The sequence below is a fragment of the Arvicanthis niloticus genome, chromosome 23 (genome assembly GCF_011762505.2).
Source record: "Arvicanthis niloticus isolate mArvNil1 chromosome 23, mArvNil1.pat.X, whole genome shotgun sequence".
Lineage (NCBI taxonomy): Eukaryota > Metazoa > Chordata > Mammalia > Rodentia > Muridae > Arvicanthis > Arvicanthis niloticus.
Genome location: NC_133430.1, coordinates 30,394,198 through 30,419,176, shown reverse-complemented (window position 1 = coordinate 30,419,176; position 24,979 = coordinate 30,394,198). Strand labels below are relative to the sequence as shown.

Sequence of the window (24,979 nt, the reverse complement as noted above, 5' to 3'; positions counted from 1 at the left end):
GTGTGATATTCATTTACGCTCCACCAGCCCAGCAATGTGGATACAACTGCCTACAAGAAATTTAAAGCTCAGAGAGGTTAAGTAACTAGAATCGATTATCCAGTTAGTGAGCATCAGACCTGCATTTGAGCCCAACCACAAATAAAGGAAAGACTACCTTCTTTCCTACAGTCCCTGGGTCTCTCTGTCTTTGACTGTGGTCCAATCTGAGCCGACAGCAAACAGATCCACTTGAGCCACTCAGGTCTTCTTTGCCTTGAAACCTCTGTTTCTAGTCAGGCCTCAGTCAGCAGAGGTATTCTACACAAGACCTCTCAGCTCAGTCCGTCTCACATCTCCCTAGCCAGAGTTTGGGACTCAGTTCCCAAAAATGGGATGCCCCAAAGTCATAGAGAAGAATTGCTGCACACTTCCCACACCCTCCCAAGCTGGGTTTTAAATCTAAAAAGACAAAATCACTGTGGTAAAGGCTGTGGATTCCACCAGGTCCGTGCATGTACAGATGACATTGCCCCACTTTATATGTTGTATCTACTGGCAGAAGTCCATTTCAGGGTAGCCTTTTATTTAAAAAGCACTCTATATTTTGTCAGTCATTTTCACTTATAGGACTTTACAGTTAAAGTTTTTATAGTGCATACTAACTGAAAGCAGTGTTTATACGGTTGAGGACCAGTAACAAAAACAACTTCTACTAATGTAAATAAGACTCTGCCTCAATAAATAAAATAGAACCATCAAGGATGAGGATGGTTCAGCATCAACCATAGGTCTCACCCGCCCCTCTGTGTGTGTGAGTGACAGAGAGAAAGAGAGAGAGAGAGAGAGAGAGAGAGAGAGAGAGAGAGAGAGAGAGAGACACTCGTAGCACATGCCATGCCTAGGTGGTGCTGTGGTCTCTATAGGCCCTCCTCGGGCAGAAGGCACCCAGTGTTGGTCCTGTAGTTATCAGGTGATGTGTTCTTATAATAAGCTTATTTTAAGTGTTATCAAATGTCACATCTCATGTTAAACTTTAGATCAGTGAAGTGTTTCTGTGCTGGAATTCTGAAACTGGCCCTCAGAGTATTGCATGACTTGGTGGCTTCTAGTTTCTGTTCCTTCCTCATTTCCTCAACTGCTTATTCACAGGACCCAGGTCACATGGGCTTCTTTACTTTCCTACAACCTGTAGACATTCTAGACAGTTCAGAGTACTGAAGTGGTCTAGTATCCCAGCTGTTTTCAGATTGTTTTCTCTGACCAAAAGGATATTGATTAAACACTCCCTGAATTGAACGTGAAGGGAACTAAGCGAGAGAGTAAATGCTTTTTTCAGCCATATACAGTGACTAACACACCATGCCCGGGTGCCCTAATTCCTGAGTCAGAGTGCTCTCAAAAGTATCTGGCAACTCTTGAGAGATCTCTCTCCTCTGAATCAAGATCTGCCTGTCCTGACAACCTTAAGGAACTTTCTCCTAGAACTTAGTAACAGTTTCCCTTTCTCTTTGCCCCTTGGACTACAGATCCGTTGCATGCAGCCGGGAGTGATGTTGCAGCTCTCCATCAATTGTGTTCCTCTTTTTTCTTATAGGCAATCTTCGGCAGCCAGACACTGCCTAACTCCAGTTTATGGACAATGAATAATGGTCCAGGCTGCAGAATTTCAAGTGCCACAGCTGGTGGCCAGAAGCCAAACACCCTGCCACAAAAAGTGGTGGCACCTCCAAATTCGTCCACGTTGGTCTCCAAGCCCCCATCCAATCACAAGCAAGTGCTCAGAAAGCCGGCATCCCAGAGGGCTTCCAAGTAAGTCATCTGTGTGCTGCATGTAGTTGCTAGGGTTATATCAATTCTGAGCTAACGGGCACTCTTTAGAAAGCCTTCAAGACCATTTGAAGTCCCAACACCTGATGAGGACCAGTGCCAAACTTGGGACTCAGCCATGGTTTCAAATTGAAATCACCTGGGGAAGAATTGAACACTACACTCTCAGGCCTTTGTCCTGTGGGAGGGGTAACACTGTGCTTTAAGGTTCCCCAGTAGTTGTGAGGAGAGGCTTCTCTAAGGTTCAAGGTTATTGCTAATCAAAGGACCCACAGACCGTACACCAGGGAATGGTACTGAATTGTCAGCTTGGAGAAAGGAGGTAAAAAGGTCTCCCTCCGTGTACCCCCTCTTGCTCACTCTACAAAATCAAATCCTTTCAATTTTGTGTCAAATTCAGCCCTCTTTCCCCTAATTTGTACATTGGTGTTTAGGTGATTAACTTAGCCACCATTAATCAAGAACCTGTGTAGCAATGGTATTTCTGATGCCCTTTGTAGACCACCTATTTTATACTAAAAAAGCCATCCCTATACCTGAAACACACTGTCCTTCCTCTGCCTCCAGTCCTTTAGTTAGTAACTAGAAATAGATTGGTGATGGTGTTGCCTCTGGCAGCTTGCTCCAGTTTAAAACCAGGGTACCCAAGAAAAATCAGAGGGATTCAGGCATTTCCTGCCATGCAGATACCTAGAGCTTTTCATAGATAAGAAACCCTTACTCATAAGAAACCCTTCTTTTGTCCTTCACATGCTCAGGTTTAGTTATCAGAAACTCAGAAAACTTAGTGCTGCTTTTTCACTTTGGAAAGTGAATCAAATTGTGGATTTGAATGGACACAATCCGCTGGGCTCTCTTAATCATGGTGCTGTCATTATGCATTTACCCAACACAGTATTTACTCAGTACCTGCTACCTCAGCATCATAGTGGCCACAGTGCTCTCTGGAGTGTGAGTGTGGGCATGGGTGAATGCTGGTAGGAAGGCAGAAAACAAACTGGGCCTCCCTGCCCTGCACCCAGAAAAGAGTCAACTTGTGTGGACCCTGGATCCAGCCTACAGAACCCTCATCCTGTTCCACATTTTACTGATGTGAACGCTTTCAGCAAGTTACTTGATCGCTTGGTCTTGGCTTCCTCCTTTGTAATAATGGGGCAGTAATCACTTGCTTCATACGTAAGTGGATAAACAGGACCTAAAGGACTTTAGTTACCCTTTGTGATTGCTCGAGACACTCTCTGCAGCTCTGAGGAACTCACAGCTAACCATCTGAAAGCAAATGTTGAGTCTGACGATATATTCTGTGGACTCTCCATCATGGGCTTGGGAGCCCCGGTGGTGCTAGTGAAGAGCTGGACTTGGGCGACAGGGCTAGAATTTTGAAGGTACAGCTTGCTGCCCTGAACTCACTGCTGGCAGGGAAGCCCTGCAGACTCCCAAGATGGAATTGCAGCTCTTTGGGCAAATTCTGCTTTGCTGAATTTTTGTGGTTTCTTCTTTGTGACAGGCAGCAGTGTGGGAAAACCGGAAACAGCTCAGCATCAAAAATGCACAGAAGGGGGAAACCAAAGATTTCTTCAGAATTTAAGAAATATAATCCAAGTATCAGAAGGCATGCTGTGAGGCATTGTTCCAGCAAATAGTTTCCAATTTGCCTTTAAAACTAGCAGTCTGTGGGCCTGCGCTAGCACTAATGGAGGAGACCTTAGCATCTCTCACATGTAAAAGACCCAGTGTTATGGAGGCCTCAGAGATTATTATTATTATTATTATTATTATTATTATTATTATTAATTATATGGTGTCAGAGAGAGGAGGAGGAGAGAGAAAGTGTCCCATATACACTGTGGCACACATGTGCAGGTTAGAGGACAACTTGGGGGAGCTGGTGCTCTGCTCCCATGGGTCCTAGAGCCCTGACTCAGATCATCAGGCTTGTATAGCAGGTGTTTCATGAGTTGAGCCTCTTCTGACTTAAAAGAAAAGAAAATAGTGTACTTTTTTTTGTTTTTTTTCTGAACTCAATAAATAACATTAAATTTTAGACTCACCAAAAAAGAGTATAGGGAGAGTGCCCGTGAGCTTTGCTTATTGCTGCCATGGTTCCTTTATGTTGGCTTATGTCATTCTGCACTTGAAAACTCCAGCAGACTGTGAAACTGCACCCAGTGCAGCCCTAGGAGCTAAACTTTATATTTGATTTGGATCAGTGCAGTCATTTTTAATCCACAGGATTTTTCATGGCTTCTAGAATCAGACTCTTGAGCATCACTGGGTCAGTTCCTGCCCTTCCAGAGCAGTTCGAGCTCCTGACCGACCTAACAACTTCCTCACATCTCTTTGATTCAGTTTCCTACTTTGAAAGAGGAATAATGACAAGAGTACCCGGCTAAAGGATCATTAAGAGAAGTGACTTCAGAAGCGTTGAGCACAAATACATTGTGCACTACCCAATAGATGCTAAAGAAAGATTGTGTGCTATTATGGTTGATAGTAAGAAGACAGTCCAGAAATTTTGTATAATTTTTTACTGTGTTCCTACGAGCTGTGTTGCTTCGTTTGCTCCCGTCTTGGTAATAGCCTTCCTTCTGGCTCAGCTCAGGTTAACCGCGAGCAGTCCGTTCAGAGTGGTGGGACTGAGTCACACTCAAGAATGCCACTGTTGCCCCAAGAGACACAGCTAATGAGAAGTTGTAATGAGCGTTTCCCATGCCAAGCCCTGTGCTTTTGGGTTGGACTTGAAGCTTCTCCTAGCACAGAGGTTGGCGTGGGACAGAGAGAAGCACTTTCCAAGAGAACCATCAAAGTTTCCACATCCTAGAGATGGAGTCTGGAGAACAATAGAATATAAAAGGTGGAATGTCGTTTGGATTTGGGGGCAAAGGGATTTGAAAATCAAAACATTGGGGTCCTGTTTCATTTTAATAATATTCAAGTCACTTTCCCATCTGTCAAACAAAAACCACTGCCCCTCCTGAATAATTAGTCAAAATAGCTTGTTTTCTGTTGATACAGTTACGAGCTTCTTTATGAGTGCATTTGTATTCTAGTCTTGCTTCACATCTGTTTTTCTGGTCCCCTTCTTGGTTCAGCAGTACTTGTTATCATTCACAGATTCACATGCCCCCACTCTACTCGGGTCTAACTCGTCAGCTCTGTGAGAGAGTGGACATTTCTTCCTTCTCTCCCTTCCCCTTGCTTGCTTTTAACTGTTTACATCGGGACAATCACCTTTCATGATTCCCTCTGACGCTTGAAACACTTTATAACTTAGTGTCTGTCTCACCTCTCCCTTCAAAAAAGCACTTGTGGCATTTCTTTTAAGAAATAACTGGAGTAAAAAGGATGATGGCTGCAAACAAACAAGTCATCTGAACTATTTCTTCCTTGTGACCCTTGTTGTCAAAGCCAGAATTGCACATATTTCCCAGGAAATACGGAGAAAGAAAACCAAGATTAAAGCTCGCCAGGCAAACTGACAGCTCATGATGGATTTAAATGAACCAGATCAAAGTGCTTGTAACTTGGGAAAGTTCTAAGAAAGCAACAAGGTGCCCATGTTGGCTCAATGGTAGAGCATATGCTTAGCAGGTGTGTAGCCTGAGGATCCTAGAGGAGAGAAGAGGAGAGAGGAGACAAGGACAGGAAAAGAGAAAGGCACGGAGAAGGAAGAAGACAGAGTCTGAACTGCAGTACTTAAGTCACTCGGCCTCAGGTGACCTTAGTGGGAATTTTTACACTGCTCTATTGTGCCAGCACCTAGAACAGTGGTGTTGGTTAAAGACTTGGTGTTCGGAGGAGATGATATCAAGATCAAAGCAGCCTGGTCACCCTAGATGTTAGCAAGGTGACCTGAGCATTTGCTGAGGTCAGTAGTGTGATGAAACATGCCCAGAGATAAATGTCAGAATAAAGATAGGAAAGCAGTTATCCACTAAAACACATGATGTGTGTTAATAGCTTTTTCTTATGTGAGCCATTGCAATGAGAAGATTCTAGACCGGAGTGCTCAGGAGGTGAAACAGCCAGTGTTGTATTGTAGATTAACCATTGTCTATTCATCTCTCAGTCTTTCATTATATGGTTTGAAGAAACATCCATCCTTATGTAGGGAGTTCCCAATGTACTTCTGAAAGTATAAAATGTTGATGCTAGAAGGTAAAGGAGTGGGAGTGAGTGTGTGTGCAAATACAGGAGGGTATACAGGTAACCAAGCCAGAGCAGACATCTTAGCACCCAGAATCCTAGCCACGGGCTTCCCAGTAGACCACTGACTTCAGAAGTCCCTACGAGTCCTCTTAAATTGCATGTATACAGCAAATACAGAATAACCATCCTAAAATACCACTTTTGGAAAATTCAAAGTAAGAACCTAGAATTCAGCTTCCTTCTTTCCTTTCCGTGCCAGTTTTACCACCTGAGTGAGTGTCAAAGCACTCAAAAGGGTGAAGGATTAATGCCACCCTGAGGCATTCCTGCTAGGTGCTGGCCAGGAAGGCTGGGCTGAAGAACAACATTGAAGGCTTTCACGTGGTTTTCTATGAGAAATGGGTAGGAACGTGGAAGTCCCCACATAGTCCCCTCACTCCAGGATGGAGCCTGGACCTAGAAAGAGAGCAGCAGTCTGAAGGTTGGATTCTCTTGTTTTCCCTTTGTGGCCCTCACCCATTGGGCTTGAGTGGTGACTTCAGGGGAGCTCCAGAAGCCTGAAGCTTTGTTGTGTGCAGCGACAACAGAGAGACAGGGCCCGGCGTCTTCCTCAGCAAAAGTCACACTAGTTGTGTGGGGGTGAGGCGCGTGAGAGTCACAGAATAGTGGATCTTCTTTAGTGATTCCTGCAGGGGTCATTGGATTGAAAACTGTACCTTTCCTCCTGGCCTGCTGTGAGTAAAATGGCAATATGATTGGTGGAGATTTCCCTCCCTTGCTTTACATCTCTTAAGATGAGCAAATACTCAGCGATCCCTGGATCTGAAGATGGATTAAAAGGATTTATGGTAAAGATCCAGAGGCTTTGCCAGCTCCTAAAATAAGCTCAGCATTTTAGAAAGCACTTTAGTTGTATTCTTAACAGACGTCAAAAGTGAAGCTGATCATGTGTTAAGTTAGCAAAGGTATCAGAGAAAGTGGAAGCCGCAGGCCTGGCTGCACAGGAGCAAAGCTACCTGTGAAAACCAGCAGAACTCAGTGAGTTGAAGCATAGGCAGAGGGGACAGGGGATTCCTGAAGACAGTTATTTAAAAAACGTTCATAGAAAGTGTTCTTATGAAGGTTTAAAAACAATTAGAAGAGAAATTTAATTCACCCTAACACAATACCTTCCAGAAAGAGAGTAGTCATTATTGTAGGTACATTAGATCTGAAATAAGAACACTCAGGGCAGCTAGGCAGTGGTGGCGCACACCTTTAATCCCAGCACTTGAAAGGCAGAGGCAGGCAGATTTCTGAGTTCGAGGCCAGCCTGGTCTACAGAGTAAGTTCCAGGACAGCCAGGGCTACACAGAGAAACCCTGTCTCAAAAAAAAAAAAAAAAAAAAAGAAAGAAAGAAAGAAAAAAAAAAACCAACTTAAGTAACTTGTGTCAAAGTCATATTGATGACTATACTGAAAATAAGAATTGTACATACCAAAAGTCATATTTGAAGTATGGTCAGAGATGTACTCCAAGATAAATTCATGATCTTCATCATTTTCTTTTTAAGGTACAGAAAGATTTTTTTTAAAAAATTAACCAAAATGTAGGTGTCCTGGCTTATCCTAGGCACCTGTGCCAGCCCTGCTGTGTGCCCTGAGGCCCCTTGAGTGTCAGGTCCTGCCTTTTCAGTGTGGCTTTAATTTCTTGTCTTTCTGCATCTTTACCTCATTTCCTGTCCTCAACTTCTCAGCTAAATCAACCTGCCACCTCCCTGTTCATTTCTCTTCTTTTCTTTAAACTATATTTTATTTGTGTGTGTGAGAGAGAGAGAGAGAGAGAGAGAGAGAGAGAGACAGAGAGAGAGAGACAGAGAGAGAGAGACAGAGACAGACAGAATATGCAGGAGTGTGTGCACACCCATTGTGGGAGTCAAAGGACACGTGGGACTCACTTGTCTCTCACACTCACTGAGGCAACACCTGTCCTGATTCTGACTGACTCTGCTGCTGTGCTGACTGATGCCCAGGCTAGCTGGCCTGTCAGCTTCTGTTCCACTCCCCTGTCTCCACTCTGATCGTTGATATAGGAGTGAGTGTTGGGCTTGTAGATGCCTGCCATCACATCCAGCTCTTTTACATGGGTCCAGGGAGACAAACTGGATCAATCTCAGGTGGGTGGGCTTATGCGACACTGATAGGGCTTTAAGTTGTATGTACTTAACATTATAATTCAAATATGTAAGTCAAAGCTAATAGCTTACAAAGGAAAATTGCCAGACCGTCAATCATAATGGTTGGTTTATTTAAATATGCATGTCTATTATTGTCCTGGAACTCACTTTGTAGATCAGGCTGGCCTCAAACTCATAGAGCTCTGCCTGCCTCTGCCTCTGGAGTGCTGGGGTCAAAGGCATGAGCCACCGCACCCAGTTTTTGTGTACCTTTCTCATTGTCTATCTGACCCATTTTCCTTGACGGCTCTGTTGTTTTCACACACTCCATTCCCCTCCCTCTTTCTGAAGCTCTTCTTTATTGAAACAATAGTCTATCAGTGTCTCTAGACAACTACTAAAGGCTTGGGTGATCGAGGTGCAGAATAGCAAATGAGCCTTATGGCCACCATACATAATAAAAATACATCTGACATACAATCCAGGAAAAAAGTTATGTGCATTTGGGAAATAAAATGTCATAAGTATTTTTTTATCTTTCTTTTATTTAGTTAGGGTTCTTTTGTTTTGTTGTTGTTTTTTGGGTTGTTTTGTTTTGTTTTGTTTTGTTTTTCGAGACAGGGTTTCTCTGTGTAGCCCTGGCTGTTCTGGAACTCACTCTGTAGACCAGGCTGGCCTTGAACTCAGAAATCCGCCTGCCTCTGCCTTTCAAGTGCTGGGATTAAAGGTGTGCGACACCACTGCCCAGCTAGGTTTTTTTTTTTTTTTTTTTTTTTTTTTAATGTGTCTTTGTGTATGTTCATAGAAACCAGAAGACAATGTTGGATCCCCTGGAGCTGAAGTTGCAGATAGTTGTGAGTCACCCAACATGGGTGCTGGGAACTAAGTTCAAGTCCTCTGTAAAAACAGTGCATATTTATAATGACTAGCCCATCTCTCCAGCCTCATTTTTTATTATTTTAATGCTAATTGTGAGCCCCTAAATTGATTTTACAAGTCACATGAGTCACAACTCAGCCTCTTAAAAAAAACTTTAATATTTATGCATAATGACTGCTTCTAACAGAATGTACATTTTTTTTTAAAGACTTATTTATTGTGTGTATGTGAGTACACTGTCCCTCTCTTCAGACACACCAGAAGAGGGCATCAGATCCCATTACAGATGGTTGTGAGTCACCATGTGGTTGCTGGGAATTGAACTCTGGACCTCTGGAAGAGCAGTCAGTGCTCTTAACCACTAAGCCATCTCTCCAGCTCCAGAAAGTACATTTTTAAGGTAAATTTATATGTTCACAAAAGTTTGGCACATACTGTGCCACAAATGTCAGTTTCAGTTCTTTATCCATAATGAAATTGCTGGAAATAATTGAAAAGATAGCTCTTGCATTTTTTTAAAGCCTGCTTGTGATTCCATACTGCATTACCTTTTACCAAGAAACTCATTTCACAGCCACAGAGGTACAGCAGGAAGCAGAGAGGCCAGCCGCCCTGCAGTCTAGTTCATACTAGCTGTATTATACAGTTCACAGACCACCTACCTAGGGATGGTACCATCTACAGTGAGTTGGCTCTCCTACATCAGTTAACAATCATGCACACAGACACATAGACACACACACACACACACACACACACGCCAATCTAATCCAGGTAATTCCTCAACTGAGCCCCCCCTCCCTTTCAAATGATTCTAGGTTGCACCATGTTGATAGGTAACCAGGACAACTTCATCCCTATGTTCTTAGGTAAATATCCCTGAAATAGATTTACTCCTAGAGAAGTAGCAAAGAATCATTTCAGGGCCAAGCTCAAAAGAACACGCCCAGCCCTGACTATCCCTGTTTCAGAGTAGGTTGCTCAGAAGTTGTGATGTGTTTTCCAAGGAAATGATGTCAGCACAACAAAACATGCTTACCCATAGTATGCCAAAGCAGTCATAACACACCTGAGCCACTTTGGATACTAGTGTTTCCATGGAAAATTTTGCTCAACTTGCCCCCGCCCCCAATTGCTGTGAACACATTTCTCCATCAGAAAGGAGTAGGGGCCCTATGGAAGAAACTGGAGAATCATAAGCTCCAACTCCAAGCCTGAAGTGTTTGATGGTGGAGGGAGGATGGGAGAGTGAGTGGAATTGGACACAGAGGCCTGGAGATCTTGGAAGAACAGAATCAAGCCTATAAAGGGGACAGTGAGAAGGTAGATCCAGACAGGCAGAGAAAAAAGGTTAAGAGATTTGGGGGACCCAGATGTCTGGCAGCTCACTACCTGTCTCTTGTTTGGACCCAGTGAGTATGCCCCCTCTGCCTCCCTTCTCACTGTCACACACAGGCTTCTGTAATAAAACTGACTTCATCCCATGCTGCTCTGAACTCTGCTCAGCTTACAGTAAACACAGCAGCTTTAATGTGTCCTTTGTCTGTTTACTTCCATCAAGGCAGAGGCCATGCTAGGCCCCCCAGTACTTCTTTTGCACCTTAGACTAAGTAGTCACCCTGTCCTTATTGGTCCCCATAGGTTCTTAGGACAGCATCAGCCTGCTCCTGGCTCAGAGTCATTGAGCAAATCATTTCTTCATAAAAATGTCTTCCTCCTTCCCACTCTGGCCCAGCACCTATTTCTCGGAATGTTATTACTCAACAAAAATAGGATTTCCTCAGAAGGCCATCTTTGACCTTGCTCTTCACCAGTGAACTCGGGCCCCCTGCCCCTTCTCCCACTTGGCCCTGCTTTACCCTTTAGCTCCCAGTGTACATCCACATCTTCCACATTTGCCTTAAGTCCACTCAGCCCATCATGAAGTACAGCCTGCTTAGGAGTTTTATGTGAATCAGTGAGTAGGAAAGCCACATTGGGGGAGGGCTTCCAAACACAGTACAAAACCAAAGGAATGAGGAAACAATAACTGTAATCTCCCTGCTAGAACTTTTATATACCAACTAAAATCAAGGTATGTGGCCCAGCAAGTAAATGTGGTTATAGGCTTAGTGGGTCACATTTCTTCCAAAGATATGCGTTAAATATCTGATAGAAGCAAAATGCATCAAGTTAGTAATCTCTATCTTCATAGAGCTTATGTTCCAGTCAAGATGGCAAATAGGGTGTATCCATCTACATAAACTGATAATTATAACTTTGAAACTTACAATCTTGATGAGTGAAGCAAAAAATGACAGAGAGCTCTAAGAGAGAGCATTACGTGATCTGTAGCCCTCCTGCCAGAACGGACTTTCTGAGACCTTGTGGGAAGCTTGTGCGCAAGGAACTGAGGAGAGGTACCACATAGTCTGTGCACTGCAGAGTAAATAGTAGCATTCCTGACTGAAGGCAGGTACCACATAGTCTGTGCACTGCAGAGTAAGTACTCAGTAGCATTCCTGACTGAGGGCAGGTACCACATAGTCTGCACTGCAGAGTAAATACTCAGTAGCATTCCTGACTGAGGGCAGGTACCACATAGTCTGTGCACTGCAGAGTAAGTACTCAGTAGCATTCCTGCCTCTACTTGCCTGGGAGCTCAGTGCAGGACAGTCACAGATGTTCAGGGCCTGGGAATGGTGATGGTGACCGAATCTGTCCCTCCTCCATTCCCAGATAAGAGCCACTGCTCTACATGAAGTGTGACCTTTAAAAAGCATGCTTTAGCTCCGTCAGAACCAGGACCTAAATAACCCCTCACCGAGTAGTGAGCCACTGTGGTGAGACAAGAACCATGAAGTTAGGAACAGATAAAATGCCAGTTCTGAAATACATAACATCCCAGGAGATGGACGCCTATTGGTGAAGTAAGTCATCTGTAGGAATATGACATTTTAACAAAGACAGGGTGAAGCAAGGAAGTACGTTCCATGAGAAGACCAAGACGAAGAGAGAAGGCTGTTGGAGGTCTGTCCTTGACCTTGCCTTTCTGTCAGCACCTTCTGTCTGCAGGTCTCACCAGGCTCCTTTGTGTTTCAGAGGATCCTCCGCAGAAGGGCAGCTGAACGGACTCCAGAGCAGCCTTAACCCTGCAGCCTTCATGCCCATCGCCAACTCCACAGGTCAGTGGGCAGCAGATCTTCCCTGGGGGTGGGGGGCAGCAAGGAAGGTGGCATCTGGCAGTTCTCTCCTTTGCCACTGTTAAGAACTTCAGTTCAAAGAACAAATGTCCAGGCCTTGGCAACATTGGCAGATAGGTATTTTGATTGCAGTCTTTCTTTAGAATGATAACATCCTGGGGTTGGCATTTTTTGGAAACAGATGGGGTAAATGCAACCTCCTTCTTTGGCAGAAGAACACTCTCAAAGTTGCAATGATGAGCACACACTCCCTGTGTTTGTATTCACTGTTGACATAATATTTCTGAATGGTGGGCCTCTCACTCTCACTACAGCTTCATGAGCTCCTTCTCCTCCCTCCTCTCGTGTGAGGATGCTGAGACTCAGCACGGTTGTTGTACATGCATCCAGGGTTAGATGTCTGCTCTTTGACGTAAGTCTTGTATTGGTGCTAAAGGTCGGGTGACAAGGCCTGAAGCCTCTCATTCTAGGTACATACATGCAAGTGATGTATCAGTAAGCCAGAGACACTTTTTTGCCTAATAATTTTTAAACACACGGATCAGAAAACTGAAAGACAGTCACTTTAACTCAAGTCAGCAAACATTGACTACTAAGTCAATGCAGGGCAGGTTACTTGGCCTCTGAGTTTCACACAGCACAGGGCAAACAAAATAGTCTCCATTTTACTTGGGGAGACTCAGGCATGGGGAGTGGCTATAGGAGTCTGTGGTTGGTTCTGTACTGGGGCCTGGGGAGTGACAGCAGACAACATTTGCATGACTGTGTCAGGCTGCTTGTTGTTGAGTGCTTTGCAGTCACCTCATTGTCAAGTGTACAAATCGAAGAAGTGATCAGACTGTGAAGTACTTCTAAAGTGTCATGATCATGTGACCACTAAACTCAAAGGGAGTTTTACCCCCAAGGAGTGAATCCAGGGGTTTTCAGTGGTAGGACTGCTGCCTAGAGAAAGACACATTGAAGCCAAGACTTGAAGATAGGTAGCCTGCCAGGAGCAGAGATGTCTGGGGTGGAAGGAGTACCAGGAATATTTGCTTTTTTTACAAACCCCATTTGTCAGTATGGCTGGGGAGAGAATGTGGGTAAGAGATGTCAAGAGAGAGCCGGTGAAGTGCCTGGGCCAGTCATGAGCTATGGAGGGATCCTGTCATCCTGACAGCTGCAAGAAGCCTGGAGGGGGTCGGGAAGAGTGCAGGGACTATGATAAGGAGTGGCAGTGCCGCTGACAGTGACAACAGATCCCCTGAGAAGCGTGTCTGTAGCGTGAGAACAGTTCTACGTGTCTCATGCTTTACTTGTGAGGGTTAACTGAAGCAGTCCTCCTACACCCAGCTCACTAGGCCATCTTAGCATTCTAATAAGAGCATAGAAGTGAGTTCTCCTTCATAATATCAGAGCCTGAATTCAGAAGATACTTGATGTCTCTGTACTCATGCCCCTCCCCATGAATGCTAGAGCATCCGTGTGTTTGCTGATTCCTGAGGGGGCTTGAATCACACCTCACATGTGCTAGGTGTTCTACCCCAAGCTCTTTAGAACATGGCAGCTGTTTTGAAGGAAGTAGAACTTGCACCTGAAATTGTGATGGAGAGAGGTGGTAATCATGGGCAAGTTTGAAGTCGCTCTGGGTCACAGCCCTTAGCACTCCCTCCTCTTCACATGCCTTACGCTAGAGATGTGTGCAAGGCCTGGGAACCCGACTACCTCCTATGCGTGTCTAACTGAACCATGTGGAGTTGAGCTCTGTGCTGTCTGGCTCAGGGAATTAGAGCTGTGAAAGATCAACTGGGTCATGATTGCGGCAGCTTGATGGCCCTTGGTGACATTATTTAGAAGATCTTGTCAAAGTCCTGCTGTGTTTGGTATGTGTAAACCACAGCTCAAGCAGTTGTCTTCTCCGTCAACCATTTCCCTGCTTCCCCCTTAGTTAACAGCCTTGCTCACCCAGCAGACACTCAGGGCTTGTGTCACCCGCTGCCTCGGGCTCTACCTGTTGTTGGGTTTGTTGTCTGTGATTTTCCTGGTATTCTTAGCTCTAAAGAGATGCTGAAGTGCAGGAACTAGTAAAAGCTGACACTGAGTTCCCAGCACACGTGGCGTTGGCAGCTGCTAGCGAGTAACTGCCCTGCATGGCAGTGTGTCAGCCATGCAGCTTGTGATTTCTGCAGCAGTTAGATGTAAACTCTGTTCTAATGTTTCAGAAGGATGTTCTGTGTGAAGGAGGTGGGGCTACTTAAGCCCAGGAGGGGAGCTGGGGAGGGAAGGAGGGCAACAGAGAGAGAACACAACAATGCCATATTATTCTCCTCAGCTGTCTTCCAAATACCTTTAGCCCCTGTCTTGTACAGTAACAGGTCCATAAATATAGCTCATGACTGTTTCCTGGCCCTTAACTCTTCTCTGTTATCTGGCTAACCCTACTTTAAGCTCTGTGACTTTGCAGGTAACAAGGTAGTGGCTAACCCCACTCCTTGAGTTGTAAAACAGTTGAGCCTTTTACTGCTGATGGTGGGCTAATTACATTCTTCCTAATTTGCACATTGGGTGAGATAGCAGCTCTCCTGCAGAGTGCCTGAAAGGAATGCTGCCTGAGTGTTATCTTCCTTGACTTCCCTACCTCTGGTCTAATATCCAAGTTTGCAATGAAAGGAAGGGAAAGAGTCAGCAGGTTTGGAAACCTGAGAAGGAGACTGGAGTGAAGGCCCTTGGCCATAAGCCAAACTCATTGGCTGCCTTCTTTATAACCACAGTGCTCCTTCTTGGGCTCTGAAGTGCGTATGGTGAACTAAAACAGCAAAGAAGGCAAGCTGAGGTCAGCTACCATTACTGTAGGAATCTGCAGCCACACCCTCTGTCCTCAGTCTTCCGCCCTTACCTTCTCAAAAGCATGCCGTCCTGGAATATAGCCTCTTCTTGCCCCACACCCTTCCTTTTAAGCTCTATTGGTCCATAGTTATAGATGGGCCATTGCTATCTTGAAAAACAATGACAGATGTCATTTACAAGAAAGAAGCCATGTCCTGTTAAAGCTTATGTCTGTAGCCCTAATGAAATGTACAGTAGCCCCGTGCTCTTTTCATGGGGACAGCGCAAAAGCACCCCAGGGGGAGTGTGCTCACCTACTCCCTGTGTCTTGAGATGAGAGAATGAACTGACTTTTATATAAAGTAAATCCAGCAGGGCTTACACCCTCAGGGCCTAGAAGTCACTTTAGCTTCCCTAAGACTTATTTGTGTAGAATGACCTGTTTTCATTCTCAGATTATTTTTTTCATCATACATTATGTAGTTACTGGCATTCTTTGGTGGGTCTGAGCATAAGAAGTTAAGAATAAAATAAGCAATGTTCCTGGGGCAGCAGCCCTAATGTCCGATGCTCTCTTTTCTTCTTTTCCTTCCCCATTTCCCCCTTGCCTGGGGCTTTACCTTCTACTCCCATTATTAAACTCCCCGAACATTCCTCTCTGCAGGGCCAGGAGGTAAGATCTGAGGTGCTGGGCCCCTAGGAAGCAGAAGAGACAGTGGAGTTGGTGTTAGTAGGAGGCTGGGTGACAACATGTGAGAACAGTGATCCCCTTAACCCAGTGTGGGAGTTTACCTCTTGTCCTTTGGGCCAAGATCAAATACAATGTTAAGTGGGGTTTTTTTTTCTTCATTTTTTCAGGATCTTTGGAAGCTCCCCAAGTTATTTTCGCAAGATCCAAACCCTTACCCACACAGTCTGGAGCCCTTGCTACAGTTATAGGACAGAGAAAATCAAAGTCGGTGAAGTCAGGGACAATTTAAGGTAATAGTAAGAATAAGAGTGTGATTTTGTCCTTATCACCTTCTGACTTTGTGCCTCAGCAAGGGATTTAGCTATGAAGAAAAGCAATGCAGTGCAGGGTCTGGACCTAGCTCAGTGGTACAACACATGCTTAGCACACACAAAACCCTGTGTCAGATCCCTAGCACCAACAAAGAAAAAAGGCAATCAAGTAGGGACTTTAAAACACAGGAAAGAAGGACTACTTCAAACCTGGGTCAAAGTTGAGCTGTGCCTAGCTAGCTTCTGTACTGCACTGGCCTCCCAGAAGGTGGCGCTGTGTCAGTAAGAACTTTCTCTGCTGTTATTAGAGGCTTTTGTTTAAACATATGGGGTCTCTGGAGCAATTTTAAAACATTAAAGCCATAACCAGGGTTCACAGGTAAGTATAACAGTGTGTGGGAAAAGGAGATGCTGTTAAGATCCAGTTGTCTTAAAGGAGACCGGCTGTTTATTATCAGGACAGACTACAGACTAGGGGTAGGACTTCGAGATACTGAGGTGGAAAGGGAACAAAAATATTTTGGAAAGGCTCTGGTGACGTTGATAATTTGGTGACGTTGAGAGCACAATAGTTATAAGGTTTTACTTGTTACAAACAAGTTTTTAATCAGCACACAGCTGTTAGTTGGCTACAAAACAAGCTCTGTCCCATCCTCCCCTACCCGTGGTAGCCCATGCAATTGAGAAATCGCTGGACTTGGTCTGGTGAAACTGCCCTCACTTCACTAATGTTGCTGTTAGTGTTATGTTCCAGCTATAGCCTTCAAAACTTAGCAGAAATGTCTCTGAAACCTCAAGACTGTAACTATTCCTTTCTTCTTCGCTCAGGCCCACTTACTCAGCATTAATGGCACACTTCCTAGGAGCTTAATATTCTTCTTACCTCTGGGGGAATAGTTATAAACTTCTTTGAGAAGCATTATTCATTAAAATACCCCAGGAGAGCAAAGGAGAAAGGAAAGTTATTTACCCACCACAGGGTTCATTTACATTGGATCAGAAAGCTTCAAATATCTTTCCCCAGCCCATTTAAACTCTCTCCAGAAAGGAATGAGAGGAGAGACAGGAACACCAAATCCATGGCTTGATCATCTACCAAAATGTACCAGAGAAACCAAAAACACCCAGAATTCTGGTGCCACTCAGCCAATGGCATTTTACTGCTGACACAAAGCATGTTGTCCTGTGATGAAAAACTTGTAAAGTATAGAACACTGAGCAAGAAGGTCAAGATGTCCCTTAATGTACTGGCATCCAGAAGGGTGAATATGGCAGCCAGCTCCAAACCAAACTGATGGCCTGCCAAGGAGTACTGGCGTCCCTCCGTTTCCAGGTCTGTAAGACTTGGACCTGCCATGGTGCATCGCTTTCCTCCAGCCTCTCTCCTGGTATCCCCTGCAGTCCTCTCCAAATCAGTCCTTGGCGATGGAGGTTTGTCAGCAACACAGCCCTGAGAAAGCTCATCTCTTCACCTGGAATTCTGGAAAAACACAGTCCTGCTGAGCTTGAGCTTGCTGTCCTCTGGGGACAGCTGTGGTAGGGAGCCAGCATGCCCAGGGTGCATGGACATGGGCCTGGAGTCCGTCATGGTCTCAGAACCAGCCTCCCATAAGCAGTACAGCTACTGGGAAGCCTCGCCACACAGGCTCACTTTGGTTCACATCGCCCTCTGCAGTGGGCTGCCTTCCTTGAACAGAGAAGTAGTGTCCCGGTGAGGAGGCCCATTCCAGCAGCAGCAGTCTTGTGAAGCAGTGGCGTGCAGAGATCTCTGCAGCCACAGGTACTGAGGAGCAGCATTGCCGGCTGCGACAGTCCCAGGAGCCTTACTTATACAGGTTGGAGAGACAGACACAATAGACTAAAGAAGATGCCAAGTACATTATATAATTCTGAGAAAATACCAGCTGTCCACATCAAGGAATCTCTGCAGAGGTTATCAGGAGCAGACGCCCATCTAAGACCCCCATCTCTAGCTGCCCTAGGCACAGTTATAGTCAGACAGAGACATTGCTGTCATTTGTCTTCTTAGAATCTTATCTTTACCAATATAATATAAATATATACATTATGTTAACTGTATTTTCTTTATTCTCGGTGTTCTGATATTTGGGGTTCCTGCAGACTAGGAGAGTGATCACCTCCATCAGTCCTGAATATAACCCCAACTTATCCCAGAACATGCCTTTTATATGCAAACCAACCAGTCCCAGGTTCATATCCCCAACAGCTCTGTTTATCAAACTCTCCCACAGCAATCCAAACTGTTTCTCCTGCCCAGTTATTTCTAAACCAGATCCCAAGCATCTAGTGAGTACCTCAGAGTTCCAAAGCCTACTGGAAATCATTCAGAATAGATAAAACATGTCCTTGATAAGCCTTCTCTTTGTCCAGGACACCAGTGAAGGTGGTTGCCTAGACTTTCCTCTCATCCCTGTTTGCAGACTGACGAGCATTGTTGTCGGTGCTGGTGCTAGTGGTGGTGGTTTTTCTGACCAGTTGTTGTGTTGTATGCTGTTACACCCCTCTCTAGGAGCTGTACGTATAACCTGCTTCCTCCTCCCACACTGCTTCCTCTTCCTCTCATAGCCACACTGACTTCTCCATACCATGGCCATTCTTCTCCATAACATGCACATTCAGTAGGGAGAATTTCATTAATTTTCAGTGGCAGGAATCAACAAAAAGTATTCCTTGGGTTCCTGTCACCTAGCTCCATGCCTGTGCTGCTGTATTAACACTCCATGATAGGTTTCATCACACAGTGGTACTTGAGCAGTGTGCTTCACAAGCCTGTTCTGGCTACAGCCACACAAAAGGATGCAGCCTCTGCTAGCCAGCCAGGGAAGCCCCATGCATCCCTGTCCCAAGGCTGCTCATGTTGCACTTAGTAGCTCTTTCTACATAAGGAAAGTCTAGCTGAACCCCCTAGTTGGAAGTTAGAGAGGCCACCTGGCTTTCAATTTAGGGAAGATGGGAGGGTACGTGTAAGAGCCCGCCCAAAGGGGATTGGCTTGCTTGAAAGAAAGCCAAGGAACTCAATTTCTGAAATGGATTAAGAAATAAGCTACTGGGAAAGATAACATCTGAAAATTGATACTGTCTCTTGCAGTGCTGGCCAGATCCCAAGAGAAGAGTGATGCTTCTTCAACTGTTAACAATTACTACCTTGTTCTAGAGACAAGGGAGTCGATGGCCTCAGTCTCAGGCTGTATTACTGAAGCACACACTGCTCTTGGAAAAAAATGGCTGGCACCCTGTATCATTAGACTTGTACCTATCATTGCATTTTATAGCAACGTTGTGTGGTCCTTTTTAACCTCCATTTGGTTTGGGTGGAAGAAGATCCTTCTTGTATCCCTGATCTGGGCAGTAAAAAGTGGCCTTTCCCTGTGAGTCTCTGCAGCTCACTCCCTGTTAGCAATCTAGTGTCCAGTCATGCAGCCAGTGAGCCCACATACCTTGCTACCAGTCTTAATGGGATGCTTGTTAAAGCCACATACCTCTATTGTACCAACCTTGTGTCCTTAGGACATAATTGTTCCTAAAAGTTCTATAGAAAGAAAATGGCATGTTAAGCCATGCCTGTCTTTGGAAAAAGCAAGCTTTCCTCATGGAGCATTTACAATTGTGCTTACCTGAGCTGCGGAGGTGGAACTGGGTTCCAGGGAGGGTAGGTGTTTAACTGCAGGGCTTGGGGAATGATGAAGTAGATTGCCCTGTTGACATGACTGGTGTTGATATTTATCCTTTCGTCTTTCAAATTAGGTTATAAATAAAAGACTCAGGTTTCCTCCAGCCCTCAGGGTGAAAAGCATCACTAGTTAGACTAAAAGAATCATCACGTAGACTTGTGAACACTTTTGAGTGTGGGCATTCCAGTCAGGAGCATAGCAAGGGCTCTCCGTTCTTAACCTGGTCCAGCTAATCCTGATACCAGAGAGGAGCAGCTTGAATGGACAGCATGTTTCTTTAGCTGCATCAGTAATGCATAGCCTATGAGCCCACCACAAAATAGAGATGTAAGTAGGAAAGCCAGCTTTTTTCTCAGGTGATGAGAAAAGTCAGCTGTAAAAGTCAGGTGATCAGTCACTGTAATTCTTTTATTTATTAGTCTCTTGTTATTAAGTACAAGGTTTGCTTTTTTAAAAATTTCTGTACTGAAATATTTGCGGGTTTTTTGTCCCCCTCCTTACTTCCTATTCACTTGTAATTTAACATGGATAGATGACAAGCCCAAATGTAGATATTTTAAATTTTGGTAAGTTTGTGTGTTTGTTTATTTGTTTGTTTTTATAATTGAACTCAAAGCTGTATTATCTAATGAACTATTCTGATTTTTAACCAGATATCATAATATGAAAATTTCAAAACTACTGCTCTTAGAAGATACTCCTCTGGTCTTTTTTTTTTTTTAAATATCTCTTCATCCTTCTTTCTATTATGCATATGTGTAAATAATTATTTCTTCTTTATGCACAGGGTCAGAGTTGTCCATGGTAGACTTTTAGTCATTAAGAAGAAAGACACCCCAAGATCTAGGGAAGTGGTTCAGTGGGTCAAGTGCTTTCTGTGGCAGCATGAGGCCTGAATTCCAATACCCAGAGCCCACATAGAACCAGGCAAATAGTGCATGGCTGTAATCACAGTGATTCTACAGCAAGGTGGGTGGAGGTAGAAACAGGGAACTCTCTAGACGCTCAGGGAGCTAGCATGCCTGGTGTATACATTAGCCCACAGCAAAGAGAATCTTTTTTCAAGTGAGTACAAGATGTAGTTCACACACATAAATACATACACATCCCATACGTACACACACCATATAGACAAAAGGAGAAAAGTCCCCAGTGTGCCTCTAAGAAGGGAAGTTACTGTATATAAGTTTGGAGAAAGGACAGTCTTCTTAGGAACGAGGCTCATGAAAATGTCCACCTGCCTGAGCAATGCCTGTTCCTCTGACTGAGCATCTGTTGATTCCAGACTCAGACCTCTAACCTCTCAGACCCTCTGCATAGGTAAATATGTGCTCATATGCATAGTAATAAGACAGTCAAACAAGTACAAAATAAAGGTTGAGAAGAGTTTTATTTCTAAGAACAGCTTTTTAAAAAAATTTATATTATAATATCTGATTAAAAACTACAAATGTTATTACCAAGTACAATTTGTAGGATATCAGCACTGGGGGACTCCTGGCCCACCTGGCATTTTGGCACCATTTTGCACCCACTCTTAAAAAAATACACCATCAGAACTCTTCCCGTTCATTCATCAGCGGCAACACCTTCCAGTCACATGGCAGCCTTGCTAGTGTACATGAGGTTAACAGTCAAAGATGAGATTATAGCTAAGCAGGTACAAGAGAAACTTCACCTGTAACATAAAGTCTCAAAATATAATGCAAAATAGTAATAAAACAAAAAACATGAAATATGAAGGGAACCCCAAGTCAAAACACAAGAAAATTCACTTTTTTTTTTTAAGTGAGAGGTCAGATAAACTGTAGTTGAGGTAAAACTTGGTCCTGAGTGCTGTGTCTTCCAGAGCCAAAAGGAAACATGGAACAACTCTGAGTTCTCATCACCTGAGAAGGGTGCGCAGTAGCAGAGCCTGATCCTGCATGAGGCACTGGGGTTTGCTTTCCCAGCGCCACCCCCACCCACCCCAAAAAACTACAGGAGGGTGAAAACCAAGCTTTTTTCAACATCTTATTCCAAAGTGACTATTTAGCATGCTTTATGTATCATTCACTGAATGAAGTAATACTATTACTGGAAGTAATACTATAGCTGGAAGTATTCCTAGCCAGCTAGCCCAGAAATGTGTTTCGTTTGGCATCTTTCTGACATGATGTACATGCAGGAAGAATATTATAGTGCACGTCAGTAAAGATGGCACCATGACCGGACAAAGCCAATAGTGAGCCTTTGCAGTCACATAATCCAGGGGCAGGACAGTGACTGCCTAGAGGACTGTATGGATTGCATGTGTCTTAGACCGTCCTAAGTGTAGCTTCTCTCAGAGCTAGTAGTATACTAATGCGGGGCTTAGATTTCCGGGTCTCCTCTGCATGAAGATGACGTACAACATGGTGGAAAGCAGGCGGCACAAATGCTGGCTCCACATCGTACACCCTTTGTGCTCTGCTCTTATAGTTACATAAATAGATTCTGCTGTATGGATGCCATGTCCTCCTTTTGGTGCGCTCTCTCCTCGCTCCTTTCTCTCCCTTCCTCCTTCCCTCCATCTCTCTCCATGTCTGGCCTGAGCAGCTTTCCTCCTCCCCAGCCCTGTCCTGTTCCCATCCCTGATCTGACTTGGTGTTTCTGGCTCTGCTCTGGCAGAGCTCTGAGTGCTGCCGAAGGCCTGCACTCGGCCTTCAGGCCTTCACGGATTACTTGACGGCTTTTGGAGTCTCTAGAAGGTAGGAATCGGGTCCAATCTGAAATCCCAGCAGTGTCAGAGCACAGCAGAAGTTTGAGAGATCCTGCTGAGGACATGAATGGGTGGATGCTGTACTTCTTCCTTGGTTTATTTTGCCAATATTTGGATGTCTGTGTACATATGTAAGCCCTTCCCATCCTGAGGGACCCAGTTAACTCTGTTTCCTCCAGTAAGCCTTCTATGTAAAATTGCATTTCTCTTGTCAGTTTTCAGTCCCTTGTGACCTAACAGTTTATCATCAAGTTTAACAGTTCTCTATATTTTGTCATCTCTTGTTGCTGTTTGGTTTTTTGAATCTTCAGTAAGAACATAAACTGAAGGTAGAATTTGACTCCCAGTATTGGGGATTCAAGAGATCACCCAAAGTGCTTCAATGCCTTGAAATATGAGAGCTGAAATAAATAATACATAACCACATACATAAATTTTCTTGTGAAAAATAATCCTATTTTTTTGGTCTTGAAGTGAATTGTATAATCTCAGAAGACAAAATGTAATGGAAAATTCATAAATGATACATTTCATTATTAAACAATTTTCAGAATTAGATGTGCCATCTTTTAAAGCACTGTAAAACTATTTCATATAAAATAACCTCTGAAGGCTACTCTAGATAATGACCACTGACCTGCTTTCCTGACCTCACTATGAGCCTGCTTGTTCTGCTGCTATGAGCACCTTGACTGCAGGCCATACACACGAAGGGTCTTACCGTAGGGAGGCGCAGTCACAATGAGGATCAGTCTATTTGAGATACATTGTCCTTCAATGTATTGTCTTCTACACTCCTTAGAGCCCTTTCAAGGCTTTTTCACTTTACTCAAATGAAATTTTCTTCTGAACATGAAACGTATGTGTATGTATGCATTCATATACATACATGTATACACACACACACATACACACACACACACACACACACACACACACACACGGTTTTAAATTTCGAACTGTCTATGAGCCTGTCAGGTGTCTCTCAGATTATAGCACATATGCTGGAGGCTGTCCTCTGCATCAGGGCTGTGACTAGTGTGGAGTATCAAGTGAACTGTGGCAGCAAGCAGAAATAGAGCAGCGCACTTTCTGTCTCAGAAGCAAAGCACTCTTGGCCTTTACCTTTTCTCTCTTAAATGCAGCCCTGTGTGGCATTATTACCGTCATTACAGTCACTGTCAGGGAAGTTGCTCAGGCCAGACATGGAGAGAGCTGGAAGGAAGGAGGAAGGAAGCGGGGGAGAGGAGAGAGTGCACACCCAAAGGAGGACATGGCATCCATACAGCAGAACCTGTTTATATAAGAGCAGAGCACAAGGCTGTACGATGTGGAGCCAGCACCTGTAGTTAGTGCAGCATCTTCATGCAGAGGAGAGCGTCTACATTCTCGAAGAAATTCAGAATCAAGATAGAAATGGCATGATTCTGGAGTTAGGCCAACTAGTATGGATCTGCTTTCTGGTTGGCAATCTAGTACACCCACTAACTTCTTTGAGCCTCAGTTTTCTCCTCTATATGATAAACATAAGAATATTCATCTTTGGGATAGTCAACCCAGTTTAAAAATGGGCAGAGAACTTGGATAGACATTTCTCTCCTAAGGAAAGACTACAAATGACTGGTACATGTGACAGGACTCCCCACTGCTCACAAGAGAAGTGACTCCGCCCATTTCACACCAGTTCGGCTAGCTACCATTGCATAAACAAGTGTAGACTGTGGCCACCGAGGACTAGAGAAGAATAAAGTGGAGAGCTAGTGTTTAATGTACACAGGTTAGTTTCACAAAATGTGATTGGGATGCTTATGAGGCTGAACTATGCTTTAGAGGGTCAGCATGGTAAGTTGTATGTTCTGTGTAACCTGTCAAAGTTCCAAAGTGAGTACAGACTGTGTATAATGGGGGAATGCTACAGAAAAGTGGTTATCTGCTACCTCACTTTTGTATCTGAGAAAAATGCTGGGGGGGGGGGGGGGGGGGGGGGCTGAAATCCAGATGCGGGCAGCTCAGGTCCAGAGGCTGCCTCTGAGTACTGGGCCCCTCAAGTGGCTTAGTTTTATCAGCTTCCTTCTTAATGGAGCTGCTGGTCAGTGTGGCCTGGGTCTCCCTGCAGTCTGACTATCATGGCTCTTTCCAGGATTCCTGGCAGTTTACAAACATGTGGGTCGGGCTGTCTTGCTATAGTCTACCTTTTAAAAGAATTTATGTGTGTAAGTATTTTGCCACAGGAATCAGAAGAGGGCATTGGATCACCTGAGCCTGGAGTTATAAGTGGTTGTGAGCATTCTGTAGGTGCTAGGAATTGAACCCTGGTCCTCTGCATGAGCAGCCAGTGCTCCTAACCACTGAGCCACATTACATGACATTTTTTTGCCCTTATCCTGGCCAGCAATGGCATTGGGTGGTCCCTGTTACCTGGAGGGTCCAGAAATACTTAAGAGTCTCCATCTCCCATCTTCCTGGCAGAGTGAGAAGGGGGAGATGAGCCATAGGTAGAAAAGCCCAACTGTAGATGTTTGCTAACTGGAATAACACCACTTCCTGGTACTTATAACATCATAT

The 24,979-nt window shown here is 44.4% G+C and overlaps 1 protein-coding gene across 15 annotated transcripts in view; it reads left to right on the top strand.

The window, feature by feature from the left end:
* Nucleotides 1–24,979, top strand: part of Ttll5 (tubulin tyrosine ligase like 5) — a 235,626-nt gene that overhangs the window by 189,881 nt on the left and 20,766 nt on the right. For 11 of the 15 annotated variants that reach the window (XM_076921610.1, XM_076921611.1, XM_076921608.1 and 8 more), the window contains 3 exons: nt 1,577–1,791; nt 12,075–12,157; nt 15,839–15,961. In XM_076921610.1, the coding sequence (XP_076777725.1) occupies nt 1,577–1,791; nt 12,075–12,157; nt 15,839–15,960 (420 nt within the window). In that variant the 3' untranslated portion in view covers nt 15,961. Of the gene's footprint in view, nt 1–1,576; nt 1,792–12,074; nt 12,158–15,838; nt 15,962–24,979 lie in introns of those variants that run through there. The other 4 variants (XM_076921612.1, XM_076921609.1, XM_076921614.1 and 1 more) reach the window with 3 other exon arrangements.